This window comes from Passer domesticus, chromosome 6, assembly GCF_036417665.1.
Source record: "Passer domesticus isolate bPasDom1 chromosome 6, bPasDom1.hap1, whole genome shotgun sequence".
NCBI lineage: Eukaryota > Metazoa > Chordata > Aves > Passeriformes > Passeridae > Passer > Passer domesticus.
The window spans coordinates 54,420,468-54,438,975 of NC_087479.1; the positions used below are offsets into that span (position 1 = coordinate 54,420,468).

General features: G+C 42.6%; 1 protein-coding gene across 1 annotated transcript; it reads left to right on the plus strand.

Moving 5' to 3' along the window:
- The first annotated feature begins 53 nt into the window (after positions 1-53).
- Positions 54-18,289, plus strand: LOC135303753 (acyl-CoA (8-3)-desaturase-like). The gene is made up of 13 exons (XM_064425878.1): positions 54-4,028; positions 9,352-9,488; positions 10,174-10,284; positions 10,686-10,883; positions 11,869-11,970; positions 12,132-12,260; positions 13,394-13,451; positions 13,786-13,862; positions 14,327-14,424; positions 14,718-14,814; positions 15,480-15,559; positions 15,668-15,793; positions 16,111-18,289. The coding sequence occupies exons 2-13, from the start codon at positions 9,447-9,449 to the stop codon at positions 16,160-16,162; spliced, it is 1,170 nt and encodes a 389-aa protein (XP_064281948.1). The 5' UTR covers positions 54-4,028; positions 9,352-9,446; the 3' UTR covers positions 16,163-18,289.
- Positions 18,290-18,508: the final 219 nt, after the last annotated feature.

Consider the following 18,508-nt stretch of genomic DNA (forward strand, 5'->3'; position numbering starts at 1 on the left):
TCATAAACGTCTTTCTTCAGAACGTGCTTCTCCTGTGTTTTCCCTGCCACATAAAGAGGGAACATCCACCATGCAATAAACCAAATGCCTGGAGAACCAGGAAGAATAACTCAGATGAGCAGATTCACAGTCCTGAAGGGTAAGAGTGAATGGGGACCTGACTCAGCAAAACCAGATATGAATGTGCTGAGTTTCCTGGAAGTTGTCAGGTTCGAGAAGAGTTCTCCAGAGAGTTTTCCAGGCTCAGGAAATACACTGAATTACACGATCTAGGAAGAACGCCGGCCCCAACTTTGCCATCTAGTGGAAACCTTTTGGCCTTAAAAATGGAACCTGAACATTGTGGAATAGCCACAGGGTGGCAGTCGGACATCAGAAGGGGAGGAGGACATCTCAGAGGATCAGAAGGATAGGATCAGATCATGAAAGAGACCTGGCAAGGGCATAGAGTGACACAACAAAGGGGAATGGCTTCAAACTGAAAGAAGAGAGGTGTAGGTGGGTAGTGGGAAGGAATTCTTCCATGTGAGGGTGGTGAGGCCCCAGCACAGGTTGCCCAGGGAAGCTGTGGCTGTCCCTGGATCCCTGGAAGCGTCCGAGGCTGGGTTGGACTGTACTTGGAGCAGCCTGGGATAGTGGAAGGTGTCCCTGCTCATGGCAGGGAGAAGAGGATATTGTTCCTGAAGATGTCAGAGGCTCATAAGGCTTTGAAGATTATCCAGTTAAGTGGAATGTCATTGGACAAAGAGGTGGCTCCAAGCTGGAATAAATCACTTTTTCCAAATCAGGGAGGAGCATCTTCAGCAATGGAGCATCAGGAATTATAATAATGTCAGGGTGATGTTCATAGTAAAGGGTGATGGGGCAACTGAAAGAGGAAAATGCTGTAGTTTTCCCCTTGCCAACACCCACCCATCTGGACTTGTTAATGGTGTGGATTTGCAGTCCTTGCCCAATTTGTGGATGTGTTTGCATCCATTTTATCCCAAATTCCTGAAGAGAGGAATGGTTTTCTTTGTGGAATTTTCCCCACATTTAGAAAAGTAGGGGAAATCAAGCTGATTGTAGATCCCACAGGATGGATGATGAACAGCAGCCAAGTTGCTCGTAAACGGGAGGATTTGCTGCTTCCCAAGGTTCTTTTACAAGGATTATAAAGAGATTACCTAACAGGTCAGGTGTAGAGGACAAGTGCAGTAATGCAACACTGCTCATGGGTGGGAAAGGAAGGGCATTACACTGGAAGAGATTTTTCTGGGATTTGCATCTCCTGCAGGGACTGGTATTAAATGTTCAGAAGATGGGGAGGAATTTCCACCAAGAATAGTTTTGAAACAGCAACAAGTATTGATACACCCATGACAGCTTATATGAAATGCTGGTTATGATGGTGCCCCTTAGGCAAAATTTCCAAAGGTCTGATTGATCCACAGTAATCTCCCTTGGCTTTGCTCCCAAGAATCACCCTGGCTTTTTGATTTTTGCAGCTCATCATTTAGGCTCTTGCCAGTCTGGTGATTTTTTTTTGGTGAGAGAATAAAACTGTCAGCATCCCCTGAGCCAAATAAAAGAAGAGGCAGTGACCTGATCATAAAATGAGAAGTTCTAGAGCAGAGAATACTTCAATCTGTCAGTAATAGTGAAATATTCAGCAGCTGAAGTGTGAATCAATACCAGTTCAAGATACAGTGTAAGCGCAAATTCTTAGTACCAAGGTTAATTAGTCCAATTAGCAGGAGCAGTGATAGATTGTCCTCTAAGGGTGATATAAAAATTCAAGAACAACTCGATTTTATGGGTGGTAATTCCTTGTATAATGTTTGCTTTGACTCAGGAAGAGATCAGGGCAGGCCTGTGGGCAGTATTATCCTAATGAGGTCACCTCCTGCATAATAGACCTTTTCAGATGAGCACTAACCCATCATTTAGCTGCAGACCAAGATAGAATGATAACTTCTTCTGGCAAGAAGGGGTGCCAATGTTCTAACAAGTGAGCCTGAATTCCTTTCCAGGATCATCTCCCAGTTGGTTAGGAAAAAGAAACAAGGTGAGGTAAGAAATGCTGGGTGTTGCCCAAGTAAAATAAAAGGTGAGCGGAGATTGCAATGAGCTCAGGTTTTGACATTTTCTTTGTTTTGTTCCCTCTTCTCCCCTCATCCATAGAGGAAGATCAGAAACATGTGAGACTAGAAAGCCACAGGTATTTCTGTCTTCAGCAAATATTCCAAAGTTGGCAAAATAAAGGAGTAAGTATAAAATTATGAGACTTAGATCCCTAGCAAAGAGGGGAGAAACAAACTCAGGAGGGCATTTTTGAGGGATGAGGGACAACCTGTGAGGCAGATTGGGAATAGAAAGAATAGTGAAAAGGTCATGGAATTACAAGTAGGAGTTGCTACTTGTAGTAACTCCAGCAATCTGGTAATTGCTAAAGTGTCAAAGGAAAATTAAATTTTGCAAAAGAAGTAACAAAATATGCAAACTATGAGTGGTGCCCTTGCGGGCAGGGTAGGATGTAGAAGTTTAAGGATGAGGGACATCTCTGAGGCAAAATATTTACGTTGCCCTAAGAATATACCCCAAAGTATGTGGCTGAGGAAGGACAGAGGCAAAAGGTGAAGGCCAGGGAAGGAATTATGGCCAAATATTGGCTGTGCCACGTTTATTGCAGAGGCTGGAAGGCGGCCCAAGGCCCACAGGAAGGCCAGACAGAGGAAGGTGCTCTGAGTCTAGGCCATGGAAACACCGTGGGTGTTTTAATCCTGACTTAGGCCACTTTGTTCCTAATTAAGGTTGCAAAACCAAGTCTTAAACTTTCGAGCACCTTTTGTGGAGTTTCTCTTCTGTGGATGCCCAGTTTCAGGCAGCCACAGCATTCAGCAGTTTGTGAGCAGTGGGTACCCTGCCCTGGGCACAGAAAATGCAACAAAAATGCTGCTTGGTCTGAAAAAAAGCCAACGCCAAACATGCAACAGTGAGAAAACAAAATGGGTTTGTTACAGGCATTTAACAATTTTGACTTGGATCATGTTATGTCTTGTGTGTACCAATATAGAGCACTTGGGAGAGGATAATTACAGAATTTGTAACTTTAGATCAGCTTAATTTAGATCTTAAAGCCACAAAAGAGCCCCTGGGATTCTGACTTTCATGAAGCTGAAGGGTGCAAAGGGTTTATTACATAAGAATTGCAAAAAAAAAATTATATAATATGTGTTCTAATGCAATTTATTGTTCTGTGGGGAGATTCAGATGAGAAGGTTCACAGGGCTTATTACAGAGCCTAATTTTAGCCCTCATTCTAATTAACATCTCGGGGTTTTATTGTTTACTCATAAAATGCAACCAAAAGCTGGGAGGGAAGGTGTGGCTTTCCCAGGTATTTTTTTTTCCTCTTTTGCAAAGGGTGTGAAGATGGTTTTCACAGGGAAAAAAACCCTATTGATATCTGGACTAAGGAATGAAACAAAATTAATAAAAATTTTAAATATCTGAGCAAATGAAACCCCTCAAGGCAGGGTCTCCATTACAAACTTGACTCTGTCTATGAAAAAACCCCTTGGTTTTGCTTTAGGTTTCTCTTTCCATTTCATGGGACATGGTATTCCTGGTAAGTAGCTCCATCTGAGATGCAGGGTGGTATTTCATCAACCCAGAATATACTAAAAAAGGGAAAACCTGGTCCTTTTCTTCTCCTGACTGACATGGTGCCTTATAATGCTTTTATTAAAAGCAGAAAATTACTGGATTCTTTTTCCTTTCCAAAACAAAATTTTACCAACTGCAAAAGTTTTTTATCACTTGAAAAGATTGCAAAGATCTTTCTGAATGCATCCTTTTCCTAGATTATGGATTCCCCATTAAATTTTGTGCTGAAGATAAAATAATTATTTTTATTTCCTGGCTGTGTTTGGGAAGAGGCACATCATGGTCACAAAAGAGGAGCCTTGAAGGAGAGTCCATGAAATCCAGCAAGAAAAGCAGACTCTGTGCACAGGAATGTGTGTGCTGACTGTGGATGGATGCAGGTAATTTCCTTGGAGCCATTGTAGGGCAGAGCATTCCTGAACCCTCCAAAAAGAATCCTGTGAGCTCCATTCCAGAGTCCCTTGAGGACAAACCCTTCAACGTATAGTTATGTTGTATAAATTAGGTGGTACCTGCTCCTGATGCAGAGACATTTCAGATATCTCTGCTTTGATCCAAGATGCTCTCTCTTTGATCCAAGAGCAGCCAGGACAGGGTTCAGCTCTGCTTCCAGAGAGAAGTGCAGGTGTACTTGTAGATGCTCATCCAAGGTCACACTTTTCCAGCTTTTTCCATGTTGACACCTAATCCTGGAGACCTGTTCAACCCAAAACTGTCTATCTTCTATTTAACAACTCTGGTGAGGCTTACACTTCATAAAGTAGAGATTCTGCACCCAGTTTTGCCCAGCCCAAGCCCCACTTGGGAGATGCTCCCACTCGCAAGACTCCATGAAAACCCTGTAAAAAAGTAAGACAGTATTACTCAGAACCTAAAGATCCTCTCTGGAGAAGAAGTTTTTCTTAGAAACAAGAATCATTAATGCTGGGAAAACCTCTAAGATTGTCAACCACTTCCAAGTGTTCTGGGGTATCTCAGTACCAGATTTATTTTTGGAGCATTTATCTCCAGTCGATTAAGTGTAAGCTGTAAACATTTACGTGACAGACAATAAAAGGGCTGAGGCAGCAACTGGCAGCTGAGCACTCACGTAGTGAGTGCCCGTCTGGAAATCTGGGAAAGTGTGTCAAGAGCTGTGCAAGGAGCCTCTGAGTCATGGGAGCAGCCCTGTGCACGTGTACCAGCTCCCGGGAGCGCAGGACACGCTTTTTGGCAGGTGTGTGGGCAGTGGTTGCAGAACACCGAGTGTGGTGTAAATTCACTTTAACAGGTTTCTCAAGAGTTTTTCTGGGTGAGCAGGACCATGCCTTTCACTGTCTGAGCTTTTGGAATCATTTTGGTAACCTGGATAATATAGACAAAGATAGCTTCTGCTTTCACATTGGGAAGGGATTTTAATTTAACAGAATATCAGTGGGCGTTACAGGCCCCTCTGGATGGGATCTGATGCTAAATAAATTCGGACAATAAATATTTATACACTGTTAATACAGAGGACAATCATCTTAAGAGTTCCCAAATTTAATTCCAGCAGTTTGGTGGATGCTGGCACCCACAGTGTTAACAATGAAAGTCACAGCTGCTGATTGTGTGTATAGACAGAGACATCCCATATTTGTTCACTCCAATAAATTCCTGGCTCTTTATCCTGCATCTCCTCATAGACCGAAACCAAACCCAACATTTTTATCTTTTTATCTCCTCCTTTTCAAGAAGCTGCTACATGTACAAGTCTGAATATAGGGCCATGGGAAGGGTTTTTGGTACTTTCAGCCAGCTATGGAGTAACTTGATATTTTCACATGTGCACAAAACTCCACATCTGCAGGAAATTGCGCAAACTGTTGCATATTTTATTGCCGCCACCTCAAGTACTGAACATTGATTTAGGTAAGACTGCATATGTATATAGATCCTGAACACATCATTAGCGTGGACACTCTCAGCTTTTATTTAGAGCAAGATAAAGAGTTACAAAATACAATATGACAGCAGGGTAGAAATTATTCCTCCCATTCTTTTATCGCTGTCTGGTAATAGCAGCAGCCACATTTCTCTTACTTTGGGTGGTTCACCAATTGCCACATGTCAGGCACTTTTAAATGGCAGTTTGGGGCTTGACTGATTAATTTGCAAGATGCTACATGATTTGAAGAATTAGAATTGCATAATTTGGAGTTCTGTGTCAGCCAGAAAACTGCCCACTCTGTGCTTGGGAGACAGGGAAAACGCCTCACTCTGCTGAGGTGCCTTGGTCAAGAAAGTAGTTTGGCTTTTTTATCTGCCTTTATCTTTCCTTATCTTCCTGTCCTGCCTGAAGTCTGCAGTTTTATCTGTGTGTTTTCAGTCCTTCTCAGAACTGGGAACTCATACAACAAGCAGTTTTCTTGGAATCCCAGTGTGTGAATTGTCATGAGAGATAGCTGAGACCTTCAGCTGCCCGGCTTCAGGCAGGGACTGGGCATCACTGCAGGCCACATCTGGGGGTATAGACCTAAGAAATTCAGAAACATAAATAGAACATTTAGGGCAAGGGGGAAAAGTCAGAATTTAACTCAATATTGCATTACAGAGGACTAAGTATGGAAATACCCCATGTCTACCACCCCAGACTGTACCACGTCTGCCTGGAATTTTCCAAGGCTTGGAATTTTTGATTAAAAAAACAACCAGGATTAAGACACTGCTAGATCTCAAGTAGGGCAATATTTGATTTATATTGCTTAAATTTTTCTGCAAAATTGATGTGAGTTCATAGGAAACTTGGCATTGCCTTGTCACTGTATTTTATTGCAGCTGAGAACTCTTTTACCTCTTTATTGCACGGCAGACCTTCACAATATCAGAGATGCTTAGACTTGGTTTCTGCAGGAGAAGTGCTTAAGTAAAGTTAGTTATGTCAGCATTGCCTTTAAGCATAGGTTTCTGAATTTATAGCCAAGGTTGGTGTTAATAATAATAATAATAATAATAATAATTATTATTATTATTATTATTATTATTGTTGTTGTTGTTGTCGTCATCATAATTATCGTTATTATTGTTGTTGTTTTGTTATTATCACTATTATTATCACTATTATTATCACTATTATTACTACTGCTATTACAACAAACTGTTTTAGTGTTACAGACTGATGAATGAATTACTTGAACAATTAGGTGGTTGCATGGCCTCAGGAAGATACAAGAAACTCTGAAACCAACTGTATGCAAAGTATTATCAATACAGAAGCCAAATTAACTGGAAATAAAGAATGCTTTCTTAATGTGCTCTTTCTTTACTCTGATCTGGTGGTATTTTAATAAATTATTTAGTTAAGAAAGGCACATTAATTTAGCATGTCAGAGTCAAGAAAATTTCAAAGACCAAGAACAACCTGAAGGGTTTGGGTGGTGATGAGGCTATTTAGAATTAACAGGTGGTCTTCTCAAACTTCTGTCTTTGTTCCTGTTTTTGTTCAGTGGAGCAGTCAGACCTTGCAAAGGCAGCTCAGAAGGACAAGAAGGAGCAGGGCTTTTCCTCACAGGCGTGTCCAAGCGTCTGGAAGAGGAGGGAACTTGGGATGGGTGTGTTTGGGTGAGGAGAGCCAACCAGCCCTTGGAAGCGCAGGGAGTGGCTTGGAGTGGGGCTGTATAACGGGCAGGCCAGGATGGGCCACCCTCAGCCTGGCCACGGAGCTGGCGCTGGAGAATCCCAGCGCGGATGGCTCCACAGACTGGCCCCGGCGAGAAGGGGACGGGACCTGTTCCAGCCTTTCCACGGCTTTTCACTTGGGAAGAGATCGGGACCCACAACGGCCGCGGGCAAGGCCAGGAGCAGTGGCTGGTGGTTGACAGGAAGGTTTATGATGTCAGCCAGTTTTCCAAGAGACATCCCGGGGGCAGCCGGGTTATCAGCCACTATGCTGGGCAGGATGCCACGGTAAGAGCTGGGAAAGCAGCAGAGGAAGGTGGTTCCAGTGGCAGGGAAGGAGGACGTGGTGGGGAATCCTGTGCTTGGTCAGAGAGCAGACTGAGAAAGCAGCATGATGACCTTGGGCTGCAGGACATAAGGAAAAGTCCTACAAATATATTTGATCACAGATCTTCCAGGGATTCCTGCAAAAATCTTTGATCTAGAGGATTTATCTAAAATAATTTGGTGCTTTTTGCAGGAATAATAAATTCTAAGCAGATCTCCCAGACTATGCTGAAAGGAGATGCTGAATTTCTGACTAGGCAGAAACCTGAGCATTGGAAACATGGGCATAAACTTGTGATGTGAGAGATTTCATTCTTGTCACGACAAGACTTTCTGACTTTAAGAAAGTTGCTTAGCCTGTCTTAATTCCTCAGGTTTCGGCGTGTGGAATGGGATAGCACTTCTAACTCCTGGCCCAAAATGGACCAGATCAGTTACTTTTCACATTTCATCCCTTGCACCCTGCTTGAAAAATACCTGGGCAGAAAAATACCTGGTGATCTCAGAGGAAGCAGAGGAGAGGTTTGAGTCTTGTTTGGTTTCTCCCAACTTCACTGACCTCCAGAGCACAGGCCAGCCCAGAGATCCTGGTGCTATCTCATGCACTTTCTGCCACTGGACTTCTACAGAAAGAGTCAAGGAATGCAGAATGCATGGAATAATTTGTCCCCAAGCTATGTGCTCCCAGCTCCTGCAAGGACTTGCAGTTTACATCATTGTATTTATAGACACCCAGGGGCTTTAACCGCAGTGAATGGGTTTAAAAAATGACCTTTGATCTTACTTGCTTTTATTGTAGCAATGTTTACAATCTGATTTTACTTGATCTTAAAGGTATTTTCAAACCTCTAGGTGTAGTATATCCCTTTGAAGACAGGACCACAACAAGTAGCCAAAATTGTGGGTTCAATGTGGATCTGTTTTGCATCCTAACAACACTTTGAGTCTTGCCCTTGCTAAACCTAATAATTTTTTTTTTTTTTGCTTTTTTGCTTTTAAAGTGCTGCTTGTTCATATATTCTAATTAATCCATATAGAAAAGCAGGACTGGAAGGTGTCTCAAAAAATTACTAGTGCAGGACTTTACCTAAAATCAGGATCCAGGATTTTTTTTTTCCCCCAACAACCCTTGAATGCTCTAGAGCTCATAATAATCTATACACAGTGAGAATTTACTTCCTCTGTGGGGTTTATTTTGAAAATACAAGGCGAGATCATTGCAGAGCATTTAATTGATGTCAAATGTTGTGAGTTATGTGCGTTGCAGGTGATAGTTCTTAAAGTTAATCTCTAAACTTAATAAGTTAGTAGGATGCTAATCAGGGCCCAAGACCAGGGATGAATAAAAACAGGCAGGACTGAGAGGCTTTCAGTGATAAGAATCTGTGATACTGATCTCATGGATGGGAGTCTCTGCTTAAAAGGATTCTGGTTCCTGTTTCCAAACTGCAGTATAGGTACTTATGGATTAAGTCAGAATTCCTGGCAAGATGAACAGATATAAAAATGTGTAAAGACCTGGAGGATGAGTGGCACAGAATCACGACGGAAAGATTTCCCCTGTTTTTTGGTCTGGACAGAGTTGTTCATTTGTCACTGTGACAAAGGGCCACTAGATGTCTGTAGAAAAGCTCAAATGTCCAAAAAGTCACCCTGTTCTGACTTTTTCTAGACTACATTACTCAGAGAAAGACTGTCTCCAGCCAAGAGGCTCCAAGGAAGTCCTCTGTCCTCTTCCAGGGATTTGATCCTGACCAGACCTGTGCAGAATATTTGGGTTGTGTTCATCCCTGCTGATTTTCAGAGCCAAAATCAGCAAAACCAGACTGTTCAAAATGAGGATTTTGTTCTATCTGCTCTTTCTGGAAGAAAAAAGGGTATGGCCAGCCTCTTTACCTTTCTTCTGGAAAATCCACTGAGGACATGAGCTAAAGAAGAGTTTTGATTTATCTGGAATCTCAACCTTTTTCCATTGTTTATATTTGATTTGAAACTGTGATTTGAAATGGTTCTTGGACAAGCACTTTTGTGTCCTTAGTGCTCCCACATCCCCAAAACATCAACGTGTTCTGGAAATTGGGAGGGAACTGTAAGAGACACCCAGTTTATGCTGCTGAATATGAGGCTTCAGCATCTATTTTGTATGGCCTTAGTGTTGCACAGACAGGATTTCAAAGCCATCCCAAGCATGGCAGAGACACACCTCATTCCCTGCTCCTGGGTCCCATCCATAGGGCAGGGCTGCTGGCTGGAGCCTTCTAGGGACAGACTGTGCTGAAACAAGCAGAAGAAGGAACAGGTTTCCCTCTGCAAAGGGTTTTTCATCAAACCCTTTCATGTTTATTACCAGCCTCGCCCAGGGGCTTTTATGAAATCTGGGTGCTTGAAACTCCTCCAGCTTCCTTGGGCCAAGCTCCAGTCAATGGGAAAGAGTGACAGGAGAGACAAACATGGACAAGGGGAGCAGGATTTTGTGTTATAATCCAGACTTGGGGAATGAGAGGCTCAGCTCTGGTGTTCGGTCATGTGCCCTCTCTCACTCCCTCCCTTTGTGTTCCTCAGGATGCTTTTGTGGCATTCCACAATGACAAGTCCCTGGTGAGGAAGTACCTGAAATCTCTGCTGATTGGGGAGCTGGCACCAGATCAACCCAGCTTTGAGTCTAATAAAAAGGTGAGTGCCCTAGATTCCAGCCGTGGGAATGGCTCGGGGTTCAGCATGGAAGGAGAAGGAAAAACAGGAGAGGTAGCAGGAATGGCCTCTGAGGGAGCACGCCTGATGCTGTGGGTGGGCAGGAGGTGGTGATGGGCAGGCATGGAAACATGACTGTCCCAGCATCACCAAATCCACCCCTGGGAGCAAGGAATGAGCTCCCTAGCCCCAAATCCTGCTCTGTTCTCCTTGCTGGGATGTCTCAGAATCAAAGCAAAGTCTGTTGACTTCATGCTTGTTTTGGCACAGAGCCCCTACTGACAGAACATCTCCTCCAACTTCTGCGGCTGTTTTGGGGTTCCTGGCTCTGCTCTATGACATTTCCAAAGTAAATAGTGCATTAATATTCACTTTACCCACAGAAATCCCTCTTGGAGGATTTTCGTGAGCTGCGCTGCACCATTGAGAAGATGGGACTTCTGAGGCCCAATTACTTCTTCTTCTTCCTGGTTTTCCTTCACCTCCTGGTGCTGGATGCTGCATCCTGGCTCGTGCTCTGGTACTTTGGCGTATCCCTGGTGCCTTTCCTGGCTGGCATGGCATTCTTCACCACTGCCCAGGTAAACTGCTGACGGCTGCTCCATGCTGCAGACGCCCTTGGCTCTTCCAGGTGGAGAGGATTGCTCCCATCCCAGGCATTGCCTCTCCTTAGATCCCATTATCTGGCTGAAGATGACAAGCATGTTCTACGTCACAATTTTTGTTGCCTGCAGCTGATCTCATTTTGCTGACAGGCTGCTCCCTCTGGGGGTGGGGTTCTTGTGGTGTTCTTGTGGAACTGGCTCTTTCACAAGATGGGATGAGCTAATTTAATCACTTACTCCAGCAAAATGAAGGAATATTTCATTCTCACCTGAAATTTTGGCTCTCTGTTGCTTCTGTCAGATGGCTCTGGGTTTTTTTGTCCTTTATGAGTATCCTCTAGCCCTGAATAGTTTTCTGCTGGATTAGTAAATTCAGCCATATGAGCAAAGGATCCATTTCAGTGTGGGTGTAGGGAAGGAGGGAATAGGGATTTGTGGCACTAAGGTGGGAGAAATTGAAGGGTGTGGCAGAGGGAAGAACACAAGATTTTCTTATTAACACTGAATGCTTAAGTTTGCTCAGATCCCCCTGGAGCAGGTGCAAATGAGCTAATTTATTTAATTAATCTGTTTTAATTGCCTAATATCTGCTAAGGCAGATATCCCTCAAAGAGCAGTCTTGTATTTCCATGGAAATATGGAATGCAGTGAAGCCACAGACTTGCTGTGGCTGGTTACTTGGAAATTAATTATTCGTGATGGTAGCAACAGAATTCCATGCTGTGACAGTGAAGTTAATTGCGGTGATGCTTTGCTGCGTCCCCTGTAATATTCCTGATGAAACTAATATCTGGAATTGAGCAGCTCTAGTGGACAGTAGCCTGGAAGTTCCCAGCCCTGTGAGTGTCTCTTGACACATCAGGAGGAGGATGAAATTCACACTATGAAGTTACAGAGACTCACAAGGGAAATTATTGCATTGAAGCAGTTCTCTTTCCTCAGTGATCCTTTTGTCTCCCAGATCCAGATGGGCTGGTTCCAGCACGATCTGGGGCACTGCTCTGTCTTCAGGAAACCCAGGTGGAATCATCTCCTGCAGATCGTGGTGATAAACATGCTGAAGGTAGTGGTGGGAATGTTCTCTGGGGTTGATCGGGACTAAGCAATGGATGGGAGTGTCCCTAAATCCAGGCAAGGTCTCCTGTGAGGGAATTGTAGTAAACAGATGGGATCCTTGATATTGCTCCAGTTTGAATCCCTGGTGTTGCCCTTTTCCCCACGCAGGGGCTGCCTGCCAGCTGGTGGAACCACCTGCACAACCAGCACCACGCCAAGCCCAACTGCTTCCGCAAGGACCCCGACCTCAACATGCACCCTCTGCTCTTCAGCCTGGGAAAGACCCTCTCCATGGAGGTCTGCAAAAGCAGATTTAGTGACAGAAAGCTAGAGTGTGATATGTATCTAATATATAATAACAACCCAGACTGAGCCTTGAAACAAAGTGGTTTTTAAGGTCCTTTCCAACGCAGACTATTCTAGGATTTTATGATAATTCCCGAAGCGTTCCAAGATCTGAGAGCCTCGTGTTATTGCAATGCTGAGGCACCCGCTCCTGAGAAGCAAAGGCTTAAAATCAGTGCTTAAGTAAGGGCAAGCACCTTGAAGGCAGCTCCAGGGGTGAGTCAGCCCACTTGCATTAGAGAGTGGTAGTGAGTCAGATGTTCCCTCTGGATCCTCCTGGCTGCCAGAGCTGTTGGGCACCCAAATCCTTCAGCGCCGGAGGAGCTGCCGCGCACCGAACGCGAACACAGCGAATGATTTCCTAATCCTGAATTTTATGGCTCTCGTAAAAAGAGGAACTATGAATAGATCCTCCCTGCTTCCATTATGGTTTCTGAGAGCATCAGGATAGGCAAGGGCTCGTTTGCCTTTTCCTTGTAATTCCTTTTACTCACAGAGTGATGAAACGGCCTCGTTGCAAGATACACCAGCCTTTTAAAGTAATGCCTCTATCTCTTATTCCTGCTGAAGAAATTCTCCAAGGCACATGGAAAATTCCAGCTCTGTGTCCCAGACAGATTCCTGCAGAGGGAGATACAAAATGCTTATTGATAGAAAACCATTGGCTCCACTGAGGAAGGATTTTGTCAGGGATTTTGGAAAAGATCTCTTATGTAGGAGCATGAGCATCCAGAGCAGGCTGACTCTGCTCCAGTGGGTTTGATGGAGTGAAAATGTAGGAAATCAGTTCTCATGTCTTCCTGCTTTTTAGTGGGATCAGTTTTAGGCACACTATGGATAGGCAAAGTGGATTTCAGGGGTTTTGTTTTATCCAGTTTATTTGCTTCAGTGTTGATCCAGTGCAGACTGGAGCTCTGGCAGTAGTTTGCTTTAGCTCCTTATTATTTTGTCTTTTGAAGAATTATATTCACAAAAGTTTGGGGTGATATTAAGAAACTTTTGTGCAATTGGTGAAAAATTACAAGGTGAAGAAATAAACTTAATTGTGCTTTTTGTGAATATTTCAATATCTTTTCATTTTTCAGCTTGGAAAGCAGAAGAAGAAGTTCATGCCTTACAATTACCAGCACAAGTATTTCATCTGTGAGTATCCCCTAAAACCATGAATGCATCTCCTCCCCCACAAAATAAGGGTTTTTAAAGATATTCCCATTGAAGTAAGAGCTCCAGGAAGCTTTCTTCACGTTAAAGAAGTTCCCCTGTGGAGGAACTGCCCCTTAAGTCTCTGTTTGGGTTATGAGATGTAGATGGGGGTGTATCAAACAGATACAGGAATGAGGAAGAAATTGTGAAGTGATGAGAAGAAAAGAGGAAGAGATTATGTGAAAGACAGCAATTTTTCTGCCACTGGAAAGAAGAATCATTTTTATGATGCAGTGAAACTAAAATATCTCTCTTTTTCTGTTCTGTCCTTCAGTGCTGGCCCCACTCGCCATCATACCCTTCTTCCAGCTGTCAACAATTTACTTTGCAATCAAGAGGAAAAAGTGGTTGGTAAGCACTACTTCCCTGTCTGGAAAACTCCAAAAATGTCACTGTATCCTCCTTCACCTCCTATTGGTCAGGTGGTTGGGGGGTAAGAGAGAAAAAGGATAGAGAAGGCTGATTCTAGGCTTGCTGCAGCAAGAGAAAATAGTTTCAAAGAGGCTTTTTAGCCTTTTAGCAGATAAATAAAAGTTACCAGGAAATTCCCAGACCCAGAGTGTGATGGCAGAGCTGTTGTCTGCAGTTATTGTTGGTTAAGCAGGAATATTTCAGGGACACACCCACCTTATGCAGAATGGAGCATACTCCTGATAAATCAGAAATTTGCATATCAGAACATTTTTTAAGCTGCAGGTCAAGAAAAAGGGAGAGGATGGGGTGGAGGCATTTCATCAACAAAGGCTGATTTTCATACTGATTTGTTTGGGGTTTTTTTTTTTTGGTTTGGTTTTTTTTTTTTTTTTTTTTTACAGGACCTGATATTGGTTGTGATTTTCAATATCCGAGTCTGCCTCATGTATGTTCCTTTAATGGGATTTAAAACCTTCATGATATACTACTGGCTGTCCAGGTAACTCAGAGCACACCCAAAGTCCCATAATTAATATTTGTAATCAATATTGAGCTTCAAAAGAAAGAAATGAAAACTAAACCTACGATTTTCTCAGAATTAAATAGTCCAGAAGAAACAGTTTAACTTCAGTGGGAGTGGTGGCTGCTCAGGGGCATCTGCATCTAAAACTTGAGTGGTTCTTAAACTCCAAAAGTGCTTTTTCACTTAAGAGGAGACTTAGCCAAGTGTTTTAGTGTTAAATTTGGATGGGATTAGAGATATGACAAGAGTTTCTGGATTTATCTGCCCAGGTACCTTGAGAGTAACTGGTTTATTTGGGTGTCCCAGATGAACCACATCCCAATGGACATTGATTATGACCAGAACAAAGACTGGGTGTCTACTCAGGTGAGAAACTCCTTTCTTCTGGAATACTGGGCCTGCTGGTCTAAATTATAGAAGAAAAACAATGTTGTTATTCTCTTACATTTACTGTTAATGAGGTTTGCCCTTCCATTCATTAGATAAACCTTTCTGTGATAATTCAAGCCATTTAAAATTTTAGTTGAAAACCAAGAAATCTAGATTTGAAAAATCCTGTTTTTTCACTGAAAGGCCTTGACATATTTTTCACAGCCCTTTCCCCTTCCTATTATAGAAAAGTACTGGTGGTATAATAGCCAATTTCCTTTTTAAGCCAAGTAAAGGGAAACAATGTGGAATACCTTTATTTTTACCCTACAAGCTGCAAGTTTACTACAGATAAATCTGACAAAATTGCCTGATACAAAAGAATATGCAAATAGAGCTTTGCTCACATCTATCCTGCCTCCAGCAGTATAATCCCACATAGTGGGTTTGCAGCAGTTTTCTATTTTATCAAGGATGAAAAACTCAGCTTGGTTAGTCCAGACTGTGTTTAATTCCTCAGGGCAATGATGGCTTAATCCCTGACTTTGTCTTGATTTTTATGCTAGATAAGGGTGGGCAGTGATTGCTGGGGGTTCAATTGTTGGACTTGCAGGAAAATAAAATTGAAATCATCTGGGGGTTTTGGTTTTTTTCCCTCCCAGCTCCACGCAACCTGCAACGTGAACCAGTCTATGTTCAATGACTGGTTCACTGGGCACCTGAACTTCCAAATTGAGCATCAGTGAGTATCATCCTAGGGCAAAAAATGGGAATAATCTGGGGCAGGGGGTTATTTTGAAGAGGGAGAAAGCTAAGCTTTGCAATAACTCTCCCTCATCCCATTGTGCAGCCTGTTCCCCACAATGCCTCGGCACAACTACTGCAAAGTGGCTCCCCTGGTGAAAAGCCTCTGTGACAAGCACGGCATTGAGTACAAAAGCAAGACTTTGCTGACAGCCTTTGTAGATATTTTGCAGTAAGTATCAATTACCAAGATGACTTTGCTCTGTGATGGCAGGTAAGAGACACCCAGGCAGCCATTTCAAATCAATGTCCATGGAGAGATCAAACCTAGAGTTTATTTAGACTTTTCTAAAGTTTTAAAGTTTCAAAGCTTGTTTTTCTCTTCCTTAAATCTTCCCAGCTAATTGACAGCAGTCAGACTTTGCTGTGAGGTGTCCATGCAATTTAAAATCTTTTTTTTTTTCCTTTTATTTCTTTAACTACAGTTAGCCTTCCACAAAGCTGAGCTGTGTCCCTTCCTAAGTGATTTTTTCCCTTCTGCTCCTGCAGTTCCCTGAAGGATTCTGGGGAGCACTGGCTGGAAGCATATCTGCATGGATAGAAACTGGCAACTCTTCAATGGAATCCCTTCACCCACAAATGCTGCCAAAAGCCAGGACACATCCCTGTGCATGTCCTCAAGCATGGGAACTCAGGAGCTGGGCAAAGTTAATTTCAGTAAGAATGAAATGGGAAAGTGGCTTCAAGATACATTTTTACCTTGTTTCCAACCATGAATCTCTGTTTTTTCCTGCTCTCAATCTCAGAATTCAGAGATGGGCTTTTAAACTTGGGGAGAAGTAGCTCTTGAATCAGCTTGACCAGTTTGACTTTATTGGAAGTGCCAGCTCCTTGCTTATGGAAGAAGTTTGAAAGGAAATTCTTCTCCGAGTCATAGAATCCTGGAATGGTTTGGGTTGGAGGGGACCTTAAAGATCATCTTGCTCCACCCCCTGCCATGGGCTGGGACACCTGCCACCAGACCAGGTTGCTCCAAGCCTTGTCCCTGGCCTTGAGCAGTTCCAGGGATGAGACATCCACAGCATCCCTGGGAAACCTGCTCCAGTGCCTCACAATAAAGAATTTCTTCCTAATATCCAATCTCCACTCACTCTCTGTCAATTCAAAGCTGTTGTCCCTACAAGTCCTGATAAAGACTGTCCATCTTTCTAACAAGCCTCTTTCAGTACTAAGGTCTCCTTTGTGTTCTTGGCTCAGTGGATCAGTGAAAAAATGCAGGAGAAGTGCAGGAAGTCAGGAGGCATTAGGCCAGAGGGATTTTTTTTTTTTTTTTAATTTTCTTGAACAGATCAAATAGATGTACAAAGAACAAGGTGGCCTCTGAGGCGTGTCCCCATTGCTTCTGGTCACCTTGCTGTGACTGTTAAGGGTTCTAACAGGTTCTGTTCCTGGATTGCATGGGCAGGCAGATCAGCTGGGGGCTGCTGACACCTACAGTAGCCAGTGTGAACACAGTTTGTATGGCATATGTGGTATCTGAAGGCAAAAATACATGTCTGAGTTCTGAGTGCTGACTGTGCTGTCAGATTGGATTTCTGGTGCAGACCAGCTTTGAATCAGGCTGAGAAGACAAAGCACTGAGGAGTAGGTCCAGATTTCAAGGGTATTTAAGGTACTCCTGCTTTTATATATATATATTTCATTTTATCTAAAAGTTTACCTCTTGGTCGCTTAGTACAATTAGTTTTATGAGAGAATTATGAATAAAGTTCTTGGTCATGATTTTTAGATTGAAGTCATAGCCTGTTTTAGAAGGAGCTCTGATTTATCCTGATGATTTTGAAAAGGAATTATGATTCAATGACATTTCCTAATGCCACTTAGAGCAAATATATTCCATTATGGGACTGTCAGAACCCATGTAGTACTGTACCCACCTCACTGACCCAAAACTAGAAAGGTTTTTGTGGCAAGAACCTGTAATTGCAAATAAAGAGATAATTTGCCCATAAAAGCAAAGGCCACATGGTTCCTCTCCTCTGCCTTCATACCCAGAACTTTCAGTGAGTAAATCACCCACAGGAGGAAGATGTGGGAGATTTAAAAGCAGCTCACCTGTGTTGCAATTTTCAGACACCAACACCCCTCTCCTGGCTAACAAGATCAAACCCAGCAAACAAAGCAGAAGGAGTTTGGAGTTTTTATTTTTGCCTTTGTTTTTTTCCAGAACATCTCTGTTTCTTCTTTTTTAGTTATATTTTTGTGTGCAGGTGCAGGTACAAATAACACTGCTCTGGATAGACCATGAGAATGGCTGACAGATGTCTTTGAAAAGGGTCCTGTTTAAAAAAAGTAGTTGTTAAAAAGTGTTTAAAATGTAGTTTGGAAATCCCTGCTAACTGGTCCTTACAGCAATTAAGTGTTCCCAAGTGCAGGGCTGGTTATTATGGTGATATCCATAATTATTTCCAAAAGCAGAAAAATTATATAATTATTTAAGGGATAATACTGTCTTAAAATGAATGCAGGGATATCATGGTGCTACATAAAGACATTTTAAAATTGCTGTCCTGCTGAAAGGAATATAAATATTAAGGATTCCTCCTTTTTTTTTTACCAGTGAGACTTGAAAGCTGTGCTGATCCTGTGAAATCGATACAAGGCTGAATCAAAAGGGTTCTTTGTGGTGTCAGTCTCATAAATTAAACTGATCACTTGTACTGTTTAATTAGAATTCTGCTTATTTGAATGTCATTAGTATTGATTCTTTTTTCAATCTGGTTTTAATTAAAACATTTCTGTTTCTATTTGTCTCAGCAGGCTGCTCAGTGTTGATAATAATTTCTTTATCTTTTTAATAAAGGTTATTCACAGTGGAGCTGGTTTACCTTGGTTAAATTCTAACATGGTTTACAAAGTCCAAGGGGTCAGGTGAGAACTTTAATAT

Excerpts from the sequence above, each read along its gene's own strand:
- LOC135303753 (XM_064425878.1), top strand. The coding sequence starts at position 9,447 with ATGAGGATTTTGTTCTATCTGCTCTTTCTGGAAGAAAAAAGG. Across the intron at positions 10,285-10,685 it reads GCTTTGAGTCTAATAAAAAG|AAATCCCTCTTGGAGGATTT; the intron begins GTGAGTGCCCTA and ends CTTTACCCACAG. Across the intron at positions 14,425-14,717 it reads ATATACTACTGGCTGTCCAG|GTACCTTGAGAGTAACTGGT; the intron begins GTAACTCAGAGC and ends TTATCTGCCCAG.